Here is a 26329-nt window from a genome sequence, read left to right as displayed (position 1 = left end):
CTCCAGCTGACTGCATTTTTGTTTAAGTGTCTCTTCTGCTCAGGGGTGACAAAAGTTATTGATATTTTTCCAACCAAATTCCCTCCAGACTTCCACTGTTTTTTAAAAATACTTTTCCACTCTTCCTCTGTAATTTCAATATTACTCTCTTTTTCCAGTTATTTTTTTTTATAATATGTGTTCTCTAATTTGATTTAAATATATACGTTTATTTTGAATAGAAATTATTTATGTTGCAGTGTATGTGTATTTTATGAAGTGCATTGTGTTCACTGTAATTGATCAGTCTAATGCATATCCACATTAGTTGATATGAATTTGACAACTAGTTTCTTCAGCTTTAAATAATGATTGTCATCTGATCACTTATAGAGTCACAGAATCAAAATTGAGTCAGATTGTGTGGTGTCTTCCCACCCAGGCTCAACAGACGGTATCTTTGTTGACAGTCTTTCTGTCACATAAAGGTAGACGCAGATAGAGCAAGCAGATGGAAAATTAAGTATGTCACTGTGCAAGAATTTCATACAATCTGTTCAAATGTGGAGGCTTTCATGATTCAATGGGAAATTGAGATTTGAAGTGCCTTGTTCCGCTTGGAATAACATAATGTTGTCTTGACACTATTGATTCGTGAAATCAGCAAGGATGGCTTAGATTCGGTGTGTGTAATTGATGGAGCACAGATTTACAATCCAGTAATTTTCTTCGCCGTTGCTTGAGTGCAGATTGTCGAGGATAATGAAATTACATAATCAGGTACATAATCAGGCTGTGCTAACACTGTGTCAGATTCCCCCATGCCTCTGCACACACACATTTGGACACACTTTTGCTTATCCACAGTTATCAGCCTTTAGACCCACACTAAACCACAGACGTAAGCTTTTAATCTATAGGAGTGTGTTGATTTGAGGGTTTTAAACTTCCTAATGAGATTGTAGACATTTAAGTGAATGTGCAGAAAGGAATTCTGAGATTAAAGTAAAAAGGTTGACATGCATTGATGATATTGTGAGTGAAGTAGAGCTTTTGAATAGTGCTAGAGCAATATATAATTCAGACTAATTTATAAAAAAAATTTCCATACAATATTTGTACTGTTTATTTCAGATTACCTACAGGTGCTGAACATGTTCAAAACATTAAATATGCAGTTTTATATAGATCACATTAGGATTGTCACGATCCTGGAATTCGGTATCAATCGGTACTGAAATTTTAAAAACATCAGTTTCCCGCAAACATTTAAGCAATGTGGAGCACGTTCTTAAACCGTGCTGATTTGTCATTGTGTTCACGTGCTCAACAGAAATGACTGATTGGCTGTGAAGGTCGTCAGTTAAATGAAATGGACTGCTGTTTACTGAGTATAACCACAGATACAGGAACTGGAGCGTTTCAAAGTCACATCGATCAGCTGGTTTGTCTATAAGCTGACATTAGCTTTAAAACGCTCCTGTGTCCCTGTATCTGTAGTTACACTCGGTAAGCAGCGGTGAGTTCGGTGAACCGTTGACCTTCATTGCCAATCACAGTCTTTTCTGTTTAGCACGTGAACACAATAGCAAATCAGCTCTGTTTAAGATCGTGCTCCACATCGCTTAAATGTTTGCAGGAGATGGACAGTATTGAATTCCAGTATCGTGACAACCCTAGTTCACATTTGCTGTGAAATTTTAATAAGTGTAGTTTTTATTTATGTTTTTGTTTATATCAGGAGTCCGTTCTTCGTACGTGGATTACTCAATTAGCTGGATTTGGATATTGACGATTTGACACAATCCAGGATCGTTTCGTTCTTCAAAGCTGATCCGAGAGTTGTTGTCATGGCAACAGATCTGCTAGGTCAAACCTGATTGGGAGCAGGTTCAATTCATATAAACAGGATTAGATCGGCTCTGTTCAAGCAAAGATAATACAGAAAGTATGTACCGAGTTCTGATATTTTCTTACAGTAAAAGTTATATACACTTGGGAAAATAGTAAATATTTTTTAACTATATATAAAAGTTATAGTCATTAATAAAATAAATAAAGTTATACATATTAATAAAACGTATGCAATCTGCACCCTCGAAATGAAAATACAAAGACCTGGTGGTGCAAAGAGAAAACTTAATGATATAAACTTTTTAGATCGATTTAGTACAAATTGTGTATAATAGAAATGCACAATATGTGACTTTTTTTAAAAGCAATAATACATTTATGCAGTCATAAACATGTTTTGACAGTTAACATGCCAGTGATGCTTCACAAAAGTTGCAGACGCCTTTACCAATATCAAAATGCTTTTGGAAACAACCAGTTATTCTTTACACCGATTAAAAAACGGCTACTATAATAAAGAAAATCTTTTCTAAATGAAGAACTAAATACATTGATTTGCATTGAAATACATGATGAATACTCTTGTTTTGACAAATGAAAGTGTAAAGCCTGCAGCTCACAACAAATGTGAAGTTACTGCGTGTCATATTTAACAAGCCGTTTACTGCTAATTTGATGTAATTTTGCTCACATGGATAATTGAATATTAATCAGATGATGTCATTACGCTGCTGTGCCGTCAGCCAATCGTTGCATTGCTGATCATGATTTCTAGGATCGATAGATCTGTCCTTAACAACAAACGCAGCGATCTCAGATCAGTTCATCCAGATATTCTAATCTGATTCGCGAACTTGTTTGAAGAACCAAATTAGCGAGAGATCAGTTATCAAGATTAAAAGATCCAGGATCTGCCAAATCATCTTAGATCATTTAAGCGAGGTACGAAGAACGGACCCCAGTGCAACAGTTTGTGTAAATATACCAGCAGAATTTCACATTTCATGCCAGCAGAAAATCACATATACCAGCAGAAAATCACATTTCATGGCTCGATCGGTTTTATATTTAAGCTAAACATAAAAACATCCATTTGAATCTAATGAACATACTAAAAACTGAGAGATTTTATGTATTTCCCCACTGTCCAGCAATTAATGTATTGAGTTTGAACTAAGAGTGTGTGTTTGGGTGGGCTGAAATTGCCCTGAAAGTGATTTAGCAACAGAGAAATTGCTGGCCATGTGATATTGAAGGGAGGCAGATGACAAGGCACCAGGGAGAAGATAAAAAAAGGGCCCAAAAGAATGGAGCGAGTGAATGAATGCAAGAGAGCAAGTGTGCGTGTTGTACGTGTGTGTGTGCGCGCGCTGTGGGGAGGGGGTTGTGGGCCACTGCCTGCTGAGTTTGATGGACGGCTCTGTTGGGATGTGCTCACTCAGCCAAGAGGCTCTCAGAGGGAAGGCAGAATGGAGCACATCATTACCCAGCGCAGGGAAGCACTGGGCTCACCCTCTTTCAACTCCCGCTCTCCTCCTCCTCACTCGCCGCATGTCATTCAGTCAGTGGAGCAGAGGAGGCTGCCGTTCGCCTGACTCAGGCATAGATCGCGTAACACAGTCAGTGACGTTCGGTGACCACACTTAATCAGCTAACTGAGTGGGAACGTAAGCGGTTTCGATTGAGAGCCACTGCCTCGCTGTAGTCTGTGGAGCAGAGCGCTGATGAAGATGGCAAGGCAGACAATGGAAGCCGACGTGACTGACAGCTCGTCTTGATATGAGCCGGAATCTGTTTTTGCCGGAGGAAATATAAAGCCATTACAATCTGCAGCTCTGCTTGTGTATATAGATGTTTATAGATGTGCTAAGAGGATTAGTCAGCTTACTTTATTGCTTGCTGATGTGTTTTTCTGTGACATATTGAAATTCTTCAGAGCAGTAAGGGCAGGGCTTCACAGATAACATATGAAGGTGATGGAAACATTTTTTTTTCTGGGAGCTCATGATGTAAAGGTTTTATTCCCCATTGAAAACATTACAGAAGTTTGGTTAAAATCTTATAAAAATGTCAAATAATTCAGCATTCTCGAACAATTGCTTTATTTGTTTAATTATACAAAAGCTTTTGGTGTTGCACAATGTGCTACAAAATATCACTTGTTTGTATTTTATTTAATGCTGCTACTCTATAGGGTTGGGTACCAATACCAGTACTTTTGTAGCCGGTATGGACTGAATGGGTATGGGCAAGGACTGAAGAAGCATCAAGGGGGTGCGTTTAAGGCACACGTAGATGCACGTTGTGTCGCTCCCATTTCTAAATGTTTAATTCTGAACAACTTTGATGTATATGGACATCGTCGGCGATGTTTAGCATTTCTTCTTGTTGCTTGGATATAGAAGGCAAACCGCACAGTACATCGCATCCGAAGAGTGACTCCCTTCATCAACCCATGATTGCATTTATCTAATTTGCTTAAACTAAGCAATGTAAAGTGTGGCTATATTTTACAAGCAAGGATTCTGACACGGCAACGTGAAGCAGATGCTTTATAAAAGTTGTATGTAAGGGGGGGAAACATGTCAAAATTAAGACATTTGAAAGCTCATGGAATTAACTTCAAGAGGAATGAACTGTCTTTGACAGCTTGAGATATCATCTGGCACTTTCAGGGGCTACGTTTGCATGGACATCAATACTCTGATTTTAATATGATTAAGACAATACTCTGATTAAGAGTCTACCGTGTAAACATCAATATTTGATTACCTTAAAAGGCCACAGACATCATTGACATGAAATGCGGTGGTATTTTCTTTCCATTCAACATGTGGTATCAAATTCTTTTAAAACAACACTCTTCCACCAGTCCTTACTTCATATACTCATCCAATACCTCAGTTTGTCACAGGGACATGAATGAAATGTTCCTGAATTAAAGTGAAACTGCCGAACTGCAGTTAAAGTAAAAAATTAAAAAATTGTAATTTACATAAAACTCTGGATTTAACGTGGATAGCCTGGTGACACAATGACGTTAATCGAATTATGCACTATAACATTATAAACTTGATCATGAAAGGAACATTCAAAAAATAACTTATGTTAACACCTTAATCATATGGTCTTGCTCTGATTAACGCAAAATAATTAGATTACTGATGTTCATGTAAGTGTAGTTACTAGCCCTAAACCCTAGAAAAAATAAGTTCACTGATTTTGACAGCCTTTCTCCAGGTTAGTAGTAAGCTAATGTTGTTCATTGTATAATGCAGATCTAGCATTCTGCTAACAAACAAATGATCAAAAGAAATATATTAATGCAATTTGAATATATAAAATATGAATTAATTCATACTTCATAAATGTATAATTATATTGTTTGTTTTTAATGATTTTGTCAAAAAAATAAAATAAATTGGCTCAAAGGTATCTGTTCAGGCATCGTTTTGGCAACTTTTTAAAAGAATCGATTTAGCACTGTATCAAAATAACACCAAATGATACCCAATCCTATCTACATGTGACATTAATTTTCAAATACTTTGTATGCCCACAGTCTCAAGATATTTTAGTTGAGTGTGGGAGTATTGAAACTTTTCTTTCAGTGAATCACAAAGGAGCAGTTCATCTACAAGAGATGGTTTCCTATTTGAATGGGTAACAAAAAGCACTTTGTTGCATTTTTTCTTATTAGTTTAGCAGAGCAGGCCAGTCTAGACATAAATTTTCAGCAAATTGTTTTGTTGAATAGTGCATATTAAAGATTCAAAAAGTGACCCTGTAATTATATAGGTCAGAGGCAACAGCAGGTCAAAAGGTTGAGAGAGTCTGACAGAAAAGGAGTCGCTCTTTCAGCTCATCATGTGAAAAGAAACACGGCAAGCCTCTGCTGATAGATGGATCCTTATGTGCGTGTTAAACACAAACATTACACCTGGTTTGCAGTCTGAGTGATGAGGGGAATTGTGTGGTTTCCTTTGGTGAAAGGTCAGACAACACAGGAAGCCTTCTCTTGGATGGATCAAAAAGTGAAAGAGATGTTTAGAGAGAAAGAGAAGCTGTTTTTACTGCTTGCTTTTTTTGCTAGATATAGGCAGGCCCACACAGAGTCTGTGCCTGATTTCCAAATACAAACTGCCTTTAATTTTTCATACAGGAATAAATCCTGTGTCTTTTATGAGGGGTAAAAATTAGGCTTGGGCGGAAATACGGTAATATGTCCCCGTATAATCTCGGGATCTTAAAATGGCAACAGTATCAATTTCAAATACCACTTTACCGTCATAAAAAATAATGCACTTTTATAGGAGGCAAGGATTAAATATAAAATATGATTTATTTATTCCCTAAAGATGCGTTTGCGTGGTATTCATCATGGGACAGCGTGGAGGTGAAAGGGAAAGGTGGGGAAAGATGGCAAATCATGCACTAAGTGACATGGTCTCAAAAAAGAACGCATCTTCTGCAGTTTGGCAGTATTTCGGGTTTCAACCGAACGAGAAAGGAGAGGCTGTAAATAGACGAGGCAATTTGCAAATTGGGCAACAAAAAAGTGATCAGGGCTATGTAGAGCTGTGTGGTTTTGGGGAAAACATCTCATTGTGACTTTTTTGACAGATATTGCGATTTTTGATTTAATTTGCACTTTGTGGCAGATGCCATCATGCTATTCATCCGCACTTTTCTTGTTTGTTTGTTTGTTTTTTATCATTGATGTTTTGCATAGTTTGGTTGCGCAATTCTGATTGGGCAGAACGGAAGTGTGCTCACTTAATTGGCTAGTAAAACCAATGATGCATTTGCTTTGGGTGGGGGAAGTTAAATAATATAAATTTCATATCGCAGCCTTGCAGTTAGAGGATCGTAATGTTTCAAGCACAAGCCAACAGTTTGGGGAAGCTGTATGATTCTTACATAATTTTCTTTCTTTATTATGCACGATAATACTGTGGTAAAAAAGGGGGAGGTTTGATGATATCAAAATTTAAATACCCCTCAAGCCTAGTAAAAGTATATTTTCTTATTTTCTTTTACTTCATTTCTTATTTAGTCATGTGTCATTTAAATATTTTGTAATGCATTTGTAAATGGTTTGTATCAAAATTTTGTCCTACCATTTGTGTAAACTAGACAATTCGGCTAATTTGATCATATTTTATTTATGTTTTATTGATCTCTTCCATTCAGAGCATTTTACAATTGTTGCAAATTGTATTTTACCCCACAAATAAATCCAGAAAAAGCAAAACAAGAGAAACGGATTGGTTTTTATTTGGTGTTTTTATTCTGATTTACTTTTTCTAACACTGTTAGCTACTGCCTCATATTCACATTGCATTTCACATCCACATCAAGGAAGAGCAGTTGGATATCACACTTAGATTTTTCGCCACAGCTGAGATCTCCCCAGAGAGCAATTTCCTCGGGGAAGAAGGAGGGCAGAATCCCTCCAGAAGGTGGAGATGAATGTTTAATGTCCTCCACCCAGTTGAGAGCGACAGCACAGGAACCCAAGGCCTGCTCTCTAGGTGCTCTCTTCGCTATCTCCGTTCTGTACTGCAGGCACAAAGCCACTAATCGCTTAGTAGAATGGCTTATGGGAGCCCGGTCCCAGAGCTTGTTCAACACGCGCACACATGGCAGCTTCATCATCCCCCACCAGCCAACGCTTAATGCTTCTGCGCCAGAGGATCAAGGCGCTGTGCGAACTGCCACTGCATATAACTGTCATGTTTGCTGTGATATAAAAGGCGAAAGATGTCAAATCTAGTGGTGAATCTTAAGGATGTTGCCAGGAAATGTCTAAAAAAAAATGAAGTGTATATTTAGGACAAGAGCGTCTTCGTTGCCTTTACATTCGCAGTTCTCCATCAGAGATTAGTTAAATCCATAGGCTCAGTAGAGAGTCTGGTTTCAGTTTAACTAGCCTTGTCCTTTAAATGACAACAGATTGCTTTTTAGATTGCAGTCCGCCTATAAAGGTGCAGCCTTGTAGTCCGATACTATGTGTGAGTAGCAGATATGACCTGATTGTACGCTCTCGAGTGCACTTTGTGCCCCCATAGCATGCATGAGTCAATGACCATGATTGCCTGGTTATGCTGCACTTGAATTGGAGAGCTGTGTTAATTGAGCGCTTTTTCTGTAGCCTCTCTTCACTGAAGCGTTCTCTCATTCTGTCTTGCCTCTACAAGCAATCTGTTTCATTTAACACTGCCGTAATTTACTGCACCGCTAACGTTTTGTAACTGAAGCCTAGACCAGAGTCTCACGGAAATGCCAACTGCTCCAGGAATTAAAGAGCCTCCATGTGTGCTGTTATTAATTACAACACATCAGTTTAAAGTGACACATGCCTCCGTGGGGGGCTTTTTACACCAAGGCTTGTTGTCACTCAGTTCTACATTTAGAAAATGACCAGTTATACCTTTACTGGCTGCATTATAACATACACCTTGTTGTTTTTCCATGTTGCCTGCAGATCTTCCTTTATTTTTTGTGATATAGAAATGGCAATAGACTGATTTGATTTTACACAGCCGCCATTTTTAAAAGCTAAATCAAGGCTGCAGTGGGAAAAAACCCGGAAGTATCGCTTGAAGTCACAAAGGATCATTGTGTACCTGGCTGTATTTCTTATCAGCGAAGAGAAAGTGACACAATTTTATAATTTTACCGCCTTCTGAGAGACCCGAAGGCCCATTCTAAATGGATAGTGAAAATAAGAAGGGATGTCTGACCTCATTTTCAGCCAAGTTAAGGTAAATTGCACTAGTTAGCTAACGTTTTCTTTTCCAAACACACGTTTTAGATGCTATTTATCAAACTCAAGTTAATGAACTGATTCTTTCACTATATTAGACTTGTCACGATAGTGAATTTCGGTACTGAAAAAAAGAAGTAAATTTCCTGCTAACATTTAGGCACTGTTGTGCGCGTTCTTAAACATCGCTGATGTGCCATACTATTCACAGAAATTACTGTGCTTGGCCGTAAAGATCAATAGTTCACTGCACTTCATCAATGTTTACCAAGTGTAAACACAGACGAGCGATCTGCTTGATGACTTCACTGATCTTCGCGGCTTTAAGAAGTTCCAGGGTCCGTGTATCTGTGTTTGCACTCATTGAAGAGCGGTGAATGAACTGATAATCTTAACAGCCAATCACAGTCATTTCTGTTGAGCACTAGTGAATTAACAGTGCTTAGATGTTGATGGACATTTATTTTTTTTATTTCAGAACTGCGACAACACTATCACAGACAACACAAGGGTGTGCCACAGAGAACTGCATTTTTTTTTTGTCACTGGGTTACATAGGCTGATGCAGGGAAGCGTCCTCACAGTGTTTACCTGCTGCCATGGAACGAAGCCTAGGAGGACACTTAAGTGTATTAATCTTAAAGAGATTGTGTTTTGTTTGATGCCTAATATGCTTTTAACTGTTTAAATTAAACTTAACAATGATATTAAAGTGATGTTTATATCATATCTGCATTTTCAAATTGCAGCAACAGCTGGAGGTTTGTTTACACTGCTGATCCTATACTTCCAGGTTTCTTCCCACCGCAGCCTCGCTTTCATTTTTTAAAATGGCTGTGTGTGTAATAAGCATAAAGCCAGTTTCAACATGCACTTTAAGAACCAAACTAATGAACCAAACTAATTTCCCAGCATAAGCGGTAGTTTAAAACTGACTTGTATCTTTGTAATAATATGGTGGATCTTAAAGCTTGGATAAGGTTTGTGACTTTTAATGATCCATGCATTTTCTCTTGTTGTATTTTGACTTCTCCTTTTTACTCAAGCTGGTTTCTGTACAACAAGGGAATGAGTGCTAGACTATGCTTAGAATAGTGTAGTAGTTCACTTTTTACTGTACTGTACCGGAAATGTTAGCATTCTGTAACCCAACGCATATTTTATTCATCAAGTTGCATCAATTTATCATCTTGGAGGAAAATATGAATATTTAGCATTTGAATACATTTTTAATTTACCATTTTCTTATTTTGCATAGGAAATGTTATTTTCTTGGCACCAAGATGAAATCACATGTCTGGTGTTATAGGGTAAATTGTGGTTGTTTCTTCCAGCTCTTTGGTCAAAGTATAAGTGGATGGGAGTGCATCTTGGGATACAGTATTCTACATGGAGTGCTGTATTGAATTCTGCAGTGTTTGTCAAATGTAGGTCATCTGGATGTTGCATGTGTACTGAGAAAAAGCTCTGCACAGTATACATACTATATAAAGCAGACAAGGGTCCTAGTTAAAAGCTATTAAGCAAAGAGTTTGCATGATCTAGCAGCTTTTCTGTATTTTTATTTATTTGTTGTAGGTTTGTCATGATACTGGAATGTGGTACCAAGCGATACTAAAGTTTTGAAAATGTCAATTTCCCGCTGACATTTGAGTATTACTGAACAGGTTCTTAAACAGCGTAGATTTGCTGTTGTGTTTATGTGCTCAACAGAAATGACTGTGATTGGCCGTGAAGGTCATCAGTTCACAGAACTCACCACACTGGAGGGCTTCAAAGTCACGTCGATCAGCTGGTTTGATTATATAAGCTGACATACGAGCAATGCGCTGATGAATTGTGGCTTTAAAACGCTCTAGTATCCCTGTATCTGTGATTACATGTAGTAAACAGCGGCGAGTTTAGTGAACTTATGAGCTTCAGGGCCAATCACAGTCATTTCTGTTGAGCATGTGAACAGAACAACTCAGCGCTGTAAGAACGTGCACAGTAGCGCTTGAATGTTAGTGGGAAATGGACGTTTTCAAAATTTTAAGTATTGATTGGTACCAAATTCCTAATTTTTTGTACACAGAAAACGTTTTTAAAACCCCAATCTCTGTGGTTGTTAGCTAAATTACGTGACTCCAATACAACAGCACAGTGTCCCCCATAGCCTCGTTTTCATTTGTCAAATAAAATGTGGCATATGCCTTGATTAATCCATTGTACGAGCAGTATGTTTTTCCAAAATATAGTCCATGAGCCACAATGACCTCTCTCATACAACTCCAATTTGGTTTCCTTAGACTTGGTGTGTTCGCTAATATGAGTTTGGTCGCTGTCCATCTCAAACTGTGTGCTCTTCCCACTGGAGAGGTGCCACCTGTGTTCATACACGACTCCCAGTCACCAGGGCGAGGTTGTGATGAGGTAGTCATGTGTCGATTAGTAAATAATGCATTGTGTGGTTTTTGTGGTGCCCGGGGAGTGTTGACAGCAGTCCTGACATGCCAGTGAGCTCTCGTGGCTGAGTTACAGCTGGCACTGATTCATGGCTCAAGCACTCGGCCTGTTTCTGTCTCGCTGAACTGCCCCTGATACAAATCTCCCCGTGTGGCAGGAGATCCACCGAGGGGAGGTTAATCAAATCAATCACAGGCCTGTCCTGCGCTAGACTCCCGGGCTAACCTCACGTTGGAAGGGATTTCTGGATCCCCCTCAGGAGGTAAACTAAGCCAAGTACCTGTTAAGTGGAGGATCGTTCACTTTTGACAAATCCCAGCTCTGGATTAGAGCAAATTCCCCAGTGCTCAAAGTACTACAGCGCAGGGTCTAAACCATGCTACTGTCTGTGCTTTTTAAAATGTTTTATTATTGACTGATTGTTTTTAGATTATTGTTGTTAACTTGCTACCTTACTGGAAGCTTTCTACCTCTTTGTCACAGAAAGTTATGCAGAATGCTGCTGCAAGGCTTTTAACCAGCAATTGCACAATATTTAATTGCCTTTATTAGCTTTTTATTAGTTTTACAATTCATTAGACTGTTTTTTTTTTACATAAAGAGCTCTGCATGCTCAAGCTCCCTTTTATATCCAACATTTTTTTACATACACACTCCAGTGTTTCCTCTAGGGTTTTTTCCAGCTGTGCCGGCAGGCCTTTTTTTTACACAGATCTACCAACTACCTGTGGCATTATTTCAATGACAAATGTTGTCTGTGCAATATCACAAGTCAAGATCGCATTTATGTAATAGCCTATGAGCATGCAAATCTCTTTGCTTGCGCGCCGATTTCCTCTGCTCGTGCACAAAACTTTTTGCACGCCCCATCAAATATACGCTGCTCAAGCGCAGATCTTCTTGTGCGCTCTCAATTAAACGCTGCTGAAGTATGATTAAGTGTGTTTATGTAACGAGTATGTCTCCAACATGTTTTGATTTGCTAGGAATATTTATGAATGTCTCCAATAGAACAACAGAGCGGTATTAATGTGTCCTGAAGTAAAGTGAAACGGCTATACGTTGTGTTTGCTGGCATCACGCACCTGTCAGTCAGCCAGTCAGTCAGTCAGTCAGCAGGTAACCTTAAAGGTTTGAACAAATGACACACAGCACTACTACGATTACAGAAAAGTTTGCGCTGTTATAATTTACTTACCTTTTGATATGTTCTGGTTCGATTATCACCCGCTATTAAAATAAAAAAAACCCAACTGAATGTTTTGAACAAAAGCTGAAATGTATGCATGGCGGGATCAATTTTGGCGTGGCGCCCCGCAATGGACGATTGAAGTAGCGGAAACCATGCACTCCTGTGGCTGGTCTCTGAGGTCTTCTGGTCAAGACCTTTTAGCCATTCCCCGAACACTTCTTAAGACTAAAAGTGACCATACTTTCTGTGTTGTGACTCCAATGCTCTGTGAATCTCTCCCTCTAGCATTGAAAACCCTGGGATGACTTAAAGCTTTGACAAAATATTTAAAGACATCTTTTTGGTCAAGATTTTTATTTGCAGTTTGGTTAGCAGGCTTTACATTTGGTGGTATGTGTACTTGTTTGTATGTATGATATGTGTACGTGATTTTAACTTTACTGTAAAGCAAGGTGCTGTATAAATCCATTTAACTTTTTTTTCTCTAAAGTTATTTTAGACAGATTTGACTAAAGCTGTAATGTAACTTTGTTTTTTTATTTTTTATTTATTTTAAAAATTTTTAAGCAAGCACGTAAGACATCAGTTTTTCATACCTTACCATACCTGGAATTGCAATGACAAGCTTTTAATAATAATTTATAAATTGAGTCAAAGGGTCTGATAAAACGTAATATACAGTTATAAAGTGTGCAGGAAATGTGATTTTGACATCATTCATCCCTGTACTGTTATCACTTAGATGGTTGCTTTTAATCAGTAGCGCTCTAAGCAGCAGTCAGTAGCTATGTTTCTATGCAAAAATGTGAATGAATTTTATGCGCAAAACTGGATTATCGCATGAAAGATGTGCGAATAAAGCAGCGTTTCCATCCAACGAGTCAAAGAGCACAAAATCGTCACTTCCTAATTAACTGGCGCCATATATCAACAGTAAAAACTGAATTTACTGCAGCGGGAAAAGCTGCATCAATCTTTTCTTCTAATAAATGACTTGAAGGCAACCCTGACGCAGTGAACGCATGGTGGCGTTTGAAGGTGTCAGATGCGGAGCACAGAGCGTTCTTGATTCTGACATTAATAATATAATAACATTAATACTTAAACGGTAATTTCTTATAGAATGACCGAAACATCATTTCAGATGTTTTAGAATGTGCTTAGCCTGCTGGTTTGTCCATTCACACACATTTTTGTCATCATTGACCTTTTTCAATGCGCATGCTGTAGTTTGTTCAATAAAAAGGTTTCCATCGTAGTTTGTGCGCATATTTTCTTATCGAATAAAACGTTTATCCAACTCTGTTATGCGCATACGATTTTTTTATGCACATTTTCTAAATTTATGCCCATCTTTGTGTTTCCATCAATCATTTTTTATGCGCATATGCAAAATGCTCATAAAATTAGGTGAATGGAAACAGCTATTGTTGTGATCTAGGGAATCACCTCTTAACAAAACTAAGAAACATCTAACTGTGAAGAAAAACGAAAGTGTAATTGTAAATAAGATTTAAGAGGGGATGACAGTGAAGGGATTAAAGTGATGTGAAGTAATGGCTGTTTCTCAATACCAAGTACAGAGAGAATGGACTCGCTTTCTCATGGAGACCAATCTTGCCAAGTTTCCTAAGAAGAACAAGCTTTGAAAACCGCAAATACACAAACGCATCTTGTGAGAAACAAGATTCTGCAATCTTTCTGATGTTTGCATGACCATTATCAAAGTTAAACTGCTAGATTATTACTTGTTCAGACCGCATTTGGATATGCCTAGTGGAACATACTTTGTCATGTCCATGTGCAGTGACGGATCTACTCTGATGTGGTGATCACTGATTCATTCACTCTCATTGTCATTCATTAACTTTACAAATGACTTTTAATAATCCATATTTAAAAATGTTGATAGTCAAAAGTCCATACTACAGTTATAATTTCAGTTGATATGCTTTTAAAGCTCTTCTACATGTATTTTATACAACTTCCCTCCCATGTTCTGCTCTGGATATGCCGTTTCTAGCAAATATTGGACTTTTGTATGCTTTCACTTTGTAAATATCATACTTTTTCTCAGTTATTCTGCAGTGTGTTAGTTCTCGATCTTTTTCTTTTCTCTGTCTTTACCAGCACAGGCTCAATGCATACTATTCCCACATGCTCTAAAAGATGCGCTCCAGTATATTTTGCCAGCGGCCCTGAAGCTCATCTAGATTCCTTGCAGAGGTTGTATTGATTGTAGTTGTGCTGGCCTCTTGAACATGATTCCCCATTATGAGGGATTGATTGGCTTCTCATTGGCTGGTCTTTGTGAGAAAGGCTGCATCCCATCAGTCATGGGGAGTGAAAGAACTATCTCTATCTAAGGGCCACAGGTTTTCTCAAAACCCTCCCCTGATTCAGATGCTACCTCTAGCATGGGTTATCTATTGGTTTCGAGTTAAAGGCTATCAACAGGACCAACAGATCTTGAGATTTACGTCAGCATTAAATAAACAGCATTTGCTTTGGATTATTATTTGCTGTTATGTGAACTCTTACACCCCTAGCTAGGCATTACATGACCCGATTCCAATAACAAATGGCTGGGACAAATTCCAGACAGTGTAATGTGTGGATGAGTTGTCCCTATGCGTGCATGCTTGCAGTCATAAAAATAAATATGCAACTGCACGATGCTTGTTTTATGTCACATCTCAAAGGATAAAACAGTTTGTGTGCTATTCTCAGGTTTATTTTCAGAGGGTTACACTATTGTAAAAAAACACACACACACTGGCCCAAGACTCCATGTTTGTGCACTTGCGTCAAGTATTTGTTTGGCCTTAATCTTTCATTCATGAGTTTTAGGAATCTAACCACAATCTAAACAGCCAAACATTGGCAACTGCGACTGATCTAAAATACTGAGGTGAAGGGGACTCCCAAGTCTAAATGTTTAGACAAAGCATAAAGCACTCGTGGGCCTGAGCTCTTCCTCTGTGATCAGTTGAAATCCTCTGTTACCCCCAGCTGCTGCCAGATGTTGGCCATTATGCTAGAGGAACGTGAGCTGGCTCAGGCTGCATGGCGCTCTGCCTCAGATCTCAGACACAGCCCCTCGGCTTTTAATTAACTCAACACCGCGTCGAGGAGAGAGAGCCTCCAGCACCAGCCTCTGCCTGCCTTCCCACCGTTACAAAAAGTGTGTGTGTGTTTGTGTGTGCGTGTGTGCAGAAGCAAAAGAAAGGTTTCCTTACCCACAAAGATTTTTTGCATTACTAAACATTGAAATTGTATTTTTTTAATCACTTACCTGGTAACGTTTTGCTTTCAAGCATTCAGTCTCAACAAACATTGCAAAACGTTTTTTTAAACCGAAATGGTGGTGTTGACCAGCCTGTTCTGATGATGCAAGAGAGCAAGTACGTTAGCTGAGAAGGCCATTCTTTGTTCTTTATGAAGAGTTAATACTGCCAAATAAAATGTTTTACTCCATTTTAGTTTTAAACCTGCGATGCCCCCCAAAAAATCACGTTCTAACTGTTGTGCTGATTAACTATAATAATCCTGACTTGACAAGGTAAATCTTGTGATGTGACTATTGCAGATTTACACATTGCAATATTGATGCTGAAATTATATATTCTGCAGCCCTAGACTGTATGATAACTATGGATAAATACATCACGGTTTTACTGTATTGTGATTACTGCTGTGAAATGTTTTTTTTTTTAAATGGCTGGGTAAACTACTACTTTTCCCCCATTGAACATTTATATTTTTATTTTAAGAAACATTTTAAGTGTTTTGGAACATTACACATGTCAGGCTAAATAATTCAAATAAATCATTGACTTTTGCTATCTGCTTTATTAGTCTCAAAAACACTGACTTATCTATATATATATATATATATATATATATATATATATATATATATATATATATATATATATATATATATATATATATACACACACACACACACACTGCAATTTATGTCCAGATCACGCTTGAATGTTGGTTTATAAGCGATTGTTTATCAAATGTTTTCTGATTCATGGGCTGATCAGTAGCTCTTGAATGTAAGTGGTCCTTTTCTACTAGAGATACTGTTGCCTTAAAAAATTAAATAAAATATTCATAAAAAATAAAAATATAAAAAAAACGATAAAAAATTTTAAATCCTTGACTTTTCCAAACTGTAAACCTTAAAACCAGCCTAATTGTGTTGTCTCTTCAATATTGCATGATTTATATACATTACTGCTGATTGGGCATTCTCAACACACCTGCTAAACAAAAGAATGCATCTCAAACCCTGCTGCACAGCGTTTTCAGGGTCGATCATTTTACAAACTGTAGCAAAGCATTGTGCATACATGTGAGAACAGACAAATATCAATATTATTGTCAAACTCATTATATATTGTTGTGTTATTTTTCTAATATTATGAAAATTATTAATATAGATAGATAATGCCAGGCTTGCAATTTTTGTAAATGAAGATGCATGTTGGCAAGTGAAACTGACAAGTTTAAACTTTCAAACATGACGAAAATGTGAAAAAAAAAAAACTTTGTGCTGTTAAATGATTATTCGTGATGGACTGCATACAAAATAAAAGTTTGTTTTTGCACAGTAATGTATAGTACACACATCTACGTGTATCTTTTGTATTCATGTATATAAAATGTTTACATTTAGATAAAAATTGTTTAATATTAGACTGTAAATCAAGACAGCAGAACTCATGTAATGCATTTAATGTGCAGTTACACATTCAGAAAATCTTGTAGCATCCAATTTTGGTGTAAATCTGAGCACAGTCTCTGTCAATGGGCATTTAGTTGAATAGGCTGTTTTATGGCAGTTTTTGTTGTTTTTATTTTGATGGAGTTGATTTCAGAGGACTACCAGCTTGAAAACCTCTTTCTATCCGGTTTGTCACAAATGGGGCCAAACCTTCAAGCTAATCTGATTAGTCCCTATGACAATGACATGCCGCAAATGTCCCACCCTATGATCCTCACAGTCATTTATTAAAGGAGTAGAGTAATGAGATTACACATTCAGCAGACCCACACAGCTGGCGAAGGGCCGTCGTCACATTCAGAGGACCAGTGAAAGGGTTTTAGGCACTGAAATGCTTATGTAGGGTATTCGCTGGCTAGGTATGTCTTAATGTCTTCACCACAATACACAGCATTTGTGCTGTAAAGTGGTTTTGTGCAAACACTGGCTGAGGTGGATTACATGCAGATGTGTTTTGGTACTGTATATCATTCTAGAAAGTGGTGCTTGATGTAACTGTTCTTCATTTTTGTAATTAGCTTTGTGATTTATCCCTTTGCTCTGCAACTTGGTCTGACTTGTTTTTGCTACATGAATGGTCCCTCAGATCTTACTTGTGTGTTTTATTTATTTTAATGTTGGTTTGGGCAGTAAATCTGACTATTTTCCAGTTGTTAAGCAATGTTTCATCTGTTCTAGATTTAGTAACATTTTTAGCAAGTTTTGTTGTACATTAAAAATTATTATTGTTTTTATTATGAACATTAGTGGTAAAAATGTAAATATTTGAATTTTTTATTTATATGATAATTTTTATTAGGGCTGGCCGATAAAATTGGTATCGATATTTATTGACCGAACACCATTGTCAATATCGATTAAAAAAGATTCGTTATGAAGTTTCAGAATGAAGCACTATAGTTTTATTAAAATGTGGCTGCTGAGCTGAAGTAAAACTAACCAATCTGCTTTACACTTTGTATGGAATATATACATTTCAGTAACGGCAGACTAATTACCTCAGACAAACACTGCAGCGCTTTTTACTTTTCTCCATAAACTTGCATCGGAGCTGCAGCAATGGATGTCAGTTTGTCATCCTCTGGGAAAGCGCTTGATGGTTGCTTAGTTGCGAGAGATGCCAGGGCTGCTCAGATTTGATTATCATAATTTGTTTTATTTATGGAGTTTGAGGTTTACTGTGTCATTATTATTGACATCTTACAGATGTTGATCTACCTTTACCCTTGCACACAATTTGTATCATTTATTTAAATATAAGAGTCTCTTTAACTCTTGTTTATTTTATTAAAAAGAGATGAGACATTTTGTTTAAATATTTTTGTTTTTGACTATTAAGACTATATGCCTTAGTAATGTTGTTAAATTAAAATAAAGTGCTTAAATAACAAAAAAAAATCTAATATTCCTAAATGTATTGTTAAAAAAATATTCAATAATTATCAATATCCAGTGATTTTGTAAAAAAAAAATTGCAATATCGCCCGGCCCTAATTTTTATGAAATAACTTGATGCATTTTGTTCATTTATATTACAAATTTTTAGGTTTTGCAGCTTTAACTTCTAAAAAAAAATTATTTTAATATCTGGTCAGAGTTCATTTGTATACAATGTTTTGTTGTACATTAGGGTATTACTGTACGCAGTTTATTTTGCCCTATAAATGTGGGACACCTAAGGGGAACTGTGATTATATTGTGTTAGAACCCCATAACGTTTATCTGAAATGGGTCATAATTGTGCTTCAGGCTTTAGATGGTGAACTTGCACTTGGCCAAAACCACCAGGCTCAGCAGGTCACTAAAGAGTTTGCTCTGTCGGTTAAGACGGATTTAGTGGCACACTGATTCTGACTATCAACTCTTGTTGGGCCCCACAGGAAACCCCGGATAAACTCTCAGCTGGTGGCACAGCAGGTGGCTCAGCAATATGCCACCCCTCCTCCGCCAAAGAAAGAGAAGAAGGAGAAGCCCGAGAGGCCTGAGAAAGATCGGGCTGAAGAGGAGCGTCCTGACATAAATCCACCCGATGAACACCCCGTTGAACAGAGGGACAAGGATAAGAGCGAAAAGGAGCAGCCCGAAAAAGAGAAGAAGGACAGAGAGAAAGAAATTATCCCAGCCATCACCAAGAAACCCAACAGCAAGAAGAACAGGTCTGTTAGTCACTAGTAAGAATCTGAGAATCTTCTGATTTATGGCTTGTGTAACCTGAAGAGTTTTTCCTTACAGGCCCAAATCAGACATCCATCAAAGCCCACCCAGTGAACGAAACAGCATACAGTCTGGCAAGTCCACAACCAAGACCAAGAACTCCCACAACTCCAGGTATCTCACCTTTTATCTTTGTATTTTGATCATAAAGCAGCCAAGTATGCCAAATGCCACTCCTTTTATGGCAATGATAAACCTACTTTATTGACAGAAACCATGTTCAATACATGGCAAATGTTGCGATTTGACTGATCTTTCTTTCTTCGTCAATGTATGTGGCTGGTGATACAGTGAAATATTATTGTTTGCAGTTTCCATTCAGTTGAGCTAATATTGTAGAAAGCTTTCCCTATAAATTCCCTTCTATCCTAATAAAACTTGCCAATCAACCAAAAACGTAATACTTGTAAAAGACATTAAAAATGTTGTGAAATGTTGAAAGCATCAAATATGCATGTCAAATTGATTTCTGAAGCATCATCTAAACGCAAGAGTAATGGCTGCTGAAAATGATTGCTTTCACAGGTTTCTGTTCTATTATTTGTCATTTAACAATGCAATATTTAAGTTTGACACCCAGTGGTTAAACTAGGTATTACACACCTGGTTCAAAACGTGCACAAGAGCAGGTAACCAGATTGATGACACCAATAGCAGTGTGCCTGATTGCCGAGCCTAAAGGCTGATTTAAACCATGTTCTAAAGCAATGGCACGCGCTAGAAGGAATATTTTCTATTTTTTAAGAAAAGAGTTTTTGTCTTAACCAACACCCGAAATTTGTATTTTAGAAATTGTTTCTATTTCATGCAGCTAAACAACAGAAAACTGACAATAATTACCTCAGGTACACCTCATGTGCTTTTATTTAGTGGTAAATGCTGATAATGTGAATTTGAATGCCATTTCACATGGCATTTACTGCCAAACTACTGAAAGCAGCAGCAGATAGTTCACCTCAGGTCTTCAAAATAAAATAAACCTTGTAAAATAATTAAACTTTAGGACTGTGAAATAATGCAAACCAACCCATATCGGTCATTTAGCATGTATATTGAATATTGTTAAAGAGGTTTAATATGTTATTAATTAGATTATAAACCTTACCATTTCATTGGAGTGCAGTAAGTGCACTAATCTGTGCTTCTGAATGGCTGTATATAAAGTTCTGTCATGTTTCGTCAGATTACTTTTCACTGCAAATCTCGTTGTATTTCACCTAATGTTTACATTTCTAATATTTATATTATTTCCTAATTAATAACGTCATGTGGAACTCTGAATCTCATTTCGGAGTCTGCTACTGTCCACCGAAGGTTGCTTTTTGGTCAAAGACGCATACTTTAAGAATCTTTTCGACTGAATGAATGAAATACGCTGTTTTCCACCAATGAAACCTGCTGTGCTGAAATACAAATGGCTAAACTGGCACCGGGTGGGTTAAATGTTAAAAAAAGACAGACATTTTGGCACGCAACTCACATTTTTTAAAGCAAAATATCTGACTTCAGCATTGTTTTTCAGATAAACAAGAATGCTCACGTGGCATTTTTCTTAAATATTTGCAAACATATTATGATGTTTTTATGCTTTAGATGAGTCAAAAACATGCAAACAGCACCTTTAAAGAACTTGTTACCAAATCAGATGCTGATATCTAAAGCACTTTTGTTAGCACTAGACAATGCTATGTTTCTATAAAGGTGTTTAATTCTACTTTTTAATGGTGAAAATAACAGATGTGTAATAAGAATAATACATGCCGCTGCATATCTGGCTTGAGAATGTGTTGAATGTCACTCTGACAGTGAACAAAGCTGGCAGACAGCAGTGGCGAAAGACACTTTAGAAACCTCTCTGATTCACACATGCCTATTTCTCTCTCTCTCTCACTCTCTCTCTACTCTGTCTCTGTCTGTCTGCGTCTTTCCCTCTGAATGAGCGAGTCGTGGGCTGATCTCAAATGAGCAGCACAGTTTTACTCCCACACACGCCCTGTTGGCTGCCGTCCCACCATTCTGTTTCTGTCTGCTTCTGCCAGCACAGCTCATTGTGTCACATTGTCTTGAAGGCATACTAACAACTGAGGCTAATGCCAATCAATGAGATTTAGCTTTGTGCTTTTGCCATGCACACAACCCTGAAACATGTCTCAGTTTTTAAAAGATTTTCTATCAGGCTTTTTGTGTAAATGTCAGTTATAGTGATGTTTAACTATTAAAATGTATGCCGTTCTGTGTTAATCTTGCTGATCTTTATTAATCTCTTTTTCTTCTTGGCTGTTTTTAAAAGATAAATTTGGCCTTATTTGCTCTCAAAATCATCTAGTAAAGTAACTTTTTTTTGTTACTTTGTAGAGAGTAAAGCATATAGCTACGTTAGTTTTTTTTAAAGGTCTGTGTGGGTGGACTCTTCTTGATGTTTCTCCCCTTAACATGGTTTGCATGCAACGACCTTACCCCTCTCCTTTTCAATATTTAAATCCAAACCATGCAAATACTGCCAAAGGTGAAATGCAGGTCATGCCCCCAGTTATCTTACTATATATTCAAAATATAAACAAAAGTAATCTGTGTCATGTCACATTTTATTATTGATAATAATAATAATAATAATAATAATAATAATAATAATAAATCTTTCTAATAAGCTGATTTGGAGCTGTACTACAAAATAAAGTTAGTAAGTAATAATAACTCTTTGACTTACACGCTAAGGGTATTTTCACTATAGCACTTTTAGTCTACACCCGGGTTCGTTTGATGTCAGAGTGCTGTACGTTTAGCTAGTGTGAACGCTTTCCTCTGAACTCTGGTGCGCACACACGAACTGTACTCGAGTCTGCCCAAAAGAGATCGTCTGAGGTACGGTTCACTTCTGATATGTCTCTATTTTGATGCTTTGCTTTTGTGGCCGTCACCTAGCAACAGCTGTACACAAAACAGCAGCTTGATAACGCAAGCGTACCGGGGTCTACGAGCTTAGAATCACCAAGAGGCGACACTCAATAGAACGTTCCAATGCAACAGTAGCGCCCAGCAACAACCCCGGATTCCTCCATTTTCGGAGTGAAAGCGATCGGCTGTCCATTGGATCTTATTGCAGTCGTGATGGCGAGCAGCTGCTTTGTTTTTTATTTATTTAAAAAGTGCATTAAAGCTGAGATAAAACCTGAAAGACGACAGTACAACACTTACTATCACATTCATCACAATTTTACAGACTTATAATATGCTGTTGTTCTATTAGAATTCTGATTCCAAAATGGCTGCCGCACCATCTAGTGGCTGTTTCCAAAATCGCACTAGAGTGTCACCTCTTGGGGATTCTTTGCTCTTTGCCAGGGTTCAGAAGGAAAAAAGACAGTGGGAACACAAACCAGCCGAGGGTGTACTATCAAACTTTGATCCAGACCAGGCATTTGGACCACGTGTGAAAGCACCCTTTAAAACCAATTTCTTTGGTTAAATATTGTTTCTAACACCTCTCTCAGCAAATTGAGTTTCTTGTTTTATTGATAATCTACAGATAAAATGTACACTTCGCTTTTTCACTTGAAAAATTATATCTTGTATGCATTTTTTCCTTTTTTATTTATGCATTGATGTTTTGAAAATGGGCTCGAATAATCCAGACCCATATTCACTAAACATGTTTGTTTTAGTTCTCCTAAATTGCAGTAAAAGTGTAAGAAAGAAACTATTCATCCCTACTCAACTATTCAAATCATTTATTTACTTGGGTAAAGAGAGCAATCTTAAGCTGGGAGTCAGGGCATGATTGACTTTGTTGCTGTTGATGTCGGCAATTCTAGAAATCACAAAGTGATTGGCTGATGGGCGTCTCTTGTCAAATGGAAACTTTGTGGAGTGCAATATTATTATAAAGATTATAGAGTATAGTATAATAATATAGTTAAATATTAAAAGATTTTAAAATGCAGGCCGGGTGAGTTCTAAATGTATGTTCCTTTTTTTAATGCTAAAGACACCAAATAAAGATTTTCTTCAATTGCTATAAGTAAATGTATTTTCTTTGAAAATTAAGCAATTTTATTTTTAAATGCTATATATATATATATATATATATATATATATATATATATATATATATATATATATAAAATTGCTAAACTTGTATTTATAGGAGATATTTGCATAATAAATGTATTTGCATAAAATATTTTTTGTTTTGTGTAAAAAAAAAAAGTGTAAAAATAACTTCCTGGTAAACTTCACTGTGTTCAAAGGTTTTTAAAGTTTTCTTTCAAGGCACACTGCCAGCAATAGCCGTCTTAGGATAGTTCTGTTGTTTGGATTTAGGAGTACTCTTCACTACTTCTAACATTTTACTGGATCAAGTCTTTTTTTATTGCTGGAATGATCTGCGAAATACTTTTAGAGTAAAGGTTTAGGAGTCCTAAATTTAAGACTGACCTATTTTGAACTGTCACAGTCATACTTCTTGACTGAAAATCTTTCTCTCTGCATCCGCAGGCCCAAGCTGAAGAACATTGACAGGAGCACAGCCCAACAGCTGGCCATCACGGTGGGGAACGTCACGGTGATCATAACAGACTTTAAGGAGAAGACCCGCACCTCCTCCACCTCGTCCTCCACAGTGACCTCCAGCGCCAGCTCTGAACAGCAGCACCAGAGCTCCGGCTCCGAAAGCATGGACAAGGGCTCATCCCGTGCGTCAACCCCAAAGGGAGACCTCTCGCTCGGGCACGATGAGTCATTCTGAGCTCTGTCCATACAGCAGGGATGTACTTTGCCCCCATTTTCCCCATCACCTTGCCCTGAGCCAACTCGTATTCCTTTCTATGACTGAAAGAGGAACGTTTCATTTCTGTGATCGGTTGGACCATGGCTTTAGGCCATTGATCAAACTGTCCCTCCTTTCCCTTACTGGAGACATCCCACTTTGTGCGTATTGTTTTATATTTGTACGTGGATGTGCAGCTGAATCAACTCAACCTTTTTTTTTTTTTTTTTTTTTGTAAAAAAAAAAATTCTATATATGTAAATGTCCGCTGTGCACAATAACCACCAACTATTCTGGACCATTCTTGCTCTTATTTATTATGCTTCAACTTTTAGAGATTCTACTTTTCTCTCTCTTGAAGTTTCCCTCGACTTGAGTAGCTCCTACTGATGGCTCCCCTTTAGTGTTGAACCAATTCTGCAGAAGATTCCTGAGAAACTTCCCACAATGGTGCTAGATTCACTGTGAATTGGATTCAGTCCTCAGACTGACGTTCACACCATTGAAACAGGTCCCTCTGCTTTTGAAAACGATGGAAATATCCGTGTCCTGGTGTCAACACTACATTCTTCAGTCGCTTTGTTTTGGGATTTATTTTTTGTCCATTTTGCAAGACTTATCAGAACATGTGTGCACTGGGGGTCCCAACGTCTGCTTTTGTCGATGAACTAAACGGATTGATCCGTTGTGCAATGGAGAAGACAGCTGGGATTGACAAACCTGCAAGGAAACACTGCGAGCATGATGTGAGCTTTGGATTTGAACATCCGGAACGGAGCTTTCGTAACGCTCACTTGACTTAACTCGCAAAATGTATCGGAAACATTTTCTTCGACAGCTTTTTGTTGTCCTTCATGGTCTACATACAGTGTGATGTATTGTAAAAACACTACAAGGGTTTGGACATCTCAAAGGTCTGTAGACCTTTATTGTTGAAGAACTACTTTTGCCTTTTCTAGTCGTTTTTGATTGAAAGAGACTATTTTAATGTTAGGGCTTTTACTTGGCCTCGTTTTAATCTGAAGACAAACTTTTTTTTCTTTTCCCCCCATATTATTTTTAAATGATCACACCAGATTTACTAAAACAAGACCCGTCGATAGAAATCAAACTTGAGACTTGAGTTGAAGGCATATGAACTCTCTCTCAGCATTCACTACTAACATTTTCCCATTTGTTTACTTCGGTGTCAACCAAAAGAAAAATGACGCAAGCATGATTTCACGCAATATTCCCACTATAAAAAACTCAAGATGTCATGCTGACGCTCTCACAAAACTAAAAAGTCAGCCTATCTTCCCTTTTGAACTGTATTAAACTTGTACAAAGTATGTGTATATGATATGAGTTTTATTTATTGAAGGACCAAAGGAATTTGATATTGATGACATGCTAGGCAAATGAATAATTCAAAATGTAATTACCATATGTGTGATATAACATTTTAATAAAGTCTAATATAATCCATTTCAAATGTGTACTTGTCCTCTTGATATATGCAGAAGATACTTGTAAATTCATAGACATTGGAGTCAGACCTGTAAGGGCGATTAACACAGATTCTGTTAGCAGTGCTGCGTTTTCATTCTGGTATTACAGTCAAATCCCATCAAGCTGTTTTTCCCCTCCTTTTAATCTTTTGTATGTTTTGATATGAAGTGATAAATGGACAACTTTGCTCTGCTTCTGTTAACAAACCATTCAGATTAGACTGGAGTGTGAGGATTAATAATAAGCATCATGTATAAATGAAGGCTTCGCTGGGTTGTTTTGAGAGCGTAACCGTGTGTCTTGTTTATGTATTTGTGATGTTAACCAACCAAACCGGTATTGATTGTTGGATAGGAAGCATTTAAGTTGTATTGCTATTGATTTTGCTTTCTGACCCAGTTTATATCGGTGCAATTCAATATAGACACTATTTGTAAAAATCATTTCTTTTTCTCGGAAGTATGCAACGTAATGACTAGAACGGGGGATGTTTGACCAATCACAGATCAATGGGGTTGTAATTATTCTCATTATCAAGACATTTTAACCCCTGCGAAGTCGTTGAATTTACAATGTATAGCTTAACACATTTCGTAAAATGTATGACTATAGCCATTCTTTCACTTGCCTTATCCGCTGTCAGAAATGGTAATCTGAATTTTGTAAAATTGTAAAGGATAAGAAAATAACAATGAATTGTATTTTAATTTATTTAAATTTGAGGGGGAATAAAACAATTGATGAATTTAAACTGTGCTTATGTATGTCTCGAAACGGTGCAAAAGCCAACATAATAGGCTATGAACGGCAATGGAGCTAAAC

The 26329-nt window shown here is 37.4% G+C and overlaps 1 protein-coding gene across 1 annotated transcript in view; it reads left to right on the top strand.

Moving 5' to 3' along the window:
* rybpb (RING1 and YY1 binding protein b) overlaps positions 1-25483 on the top strand; it is a 33906-nt gene extending 8423 nt beyond the window's left edge. The window contains 3 exon segments of the mRNA NM_001012373.2: positions 18918-19193; positions 19270-19365; positions 23746-25483. Coding sequence (NP_001012373.1) covers positions 18918-19193; positions 19270-19365; positions 23746-23995 — 622 coding nt within the window. The 3' untranslated portion in view covers positions 23996-25483.
* The last annotated feature ends 846 nt before the right edge of the window (positions 25484-26329 follow it).

This window comes from Danio rerio, chromosome 6, assembly GCF_052040795.2.
Source record: "Danio rerio strain M-AB ecotype USA chromosome 6, GRCz13ab, whole genome shotgun sequence".
Lineage (NCBI taxonomy): Eukaryota > Metazoa > Chordata > Actinopteri > Cypriniformes > Danionidae > Danio > Danio rerio.
This window is presented reverse-complemented; position numbering and strand designations above follow the sequence as displayed.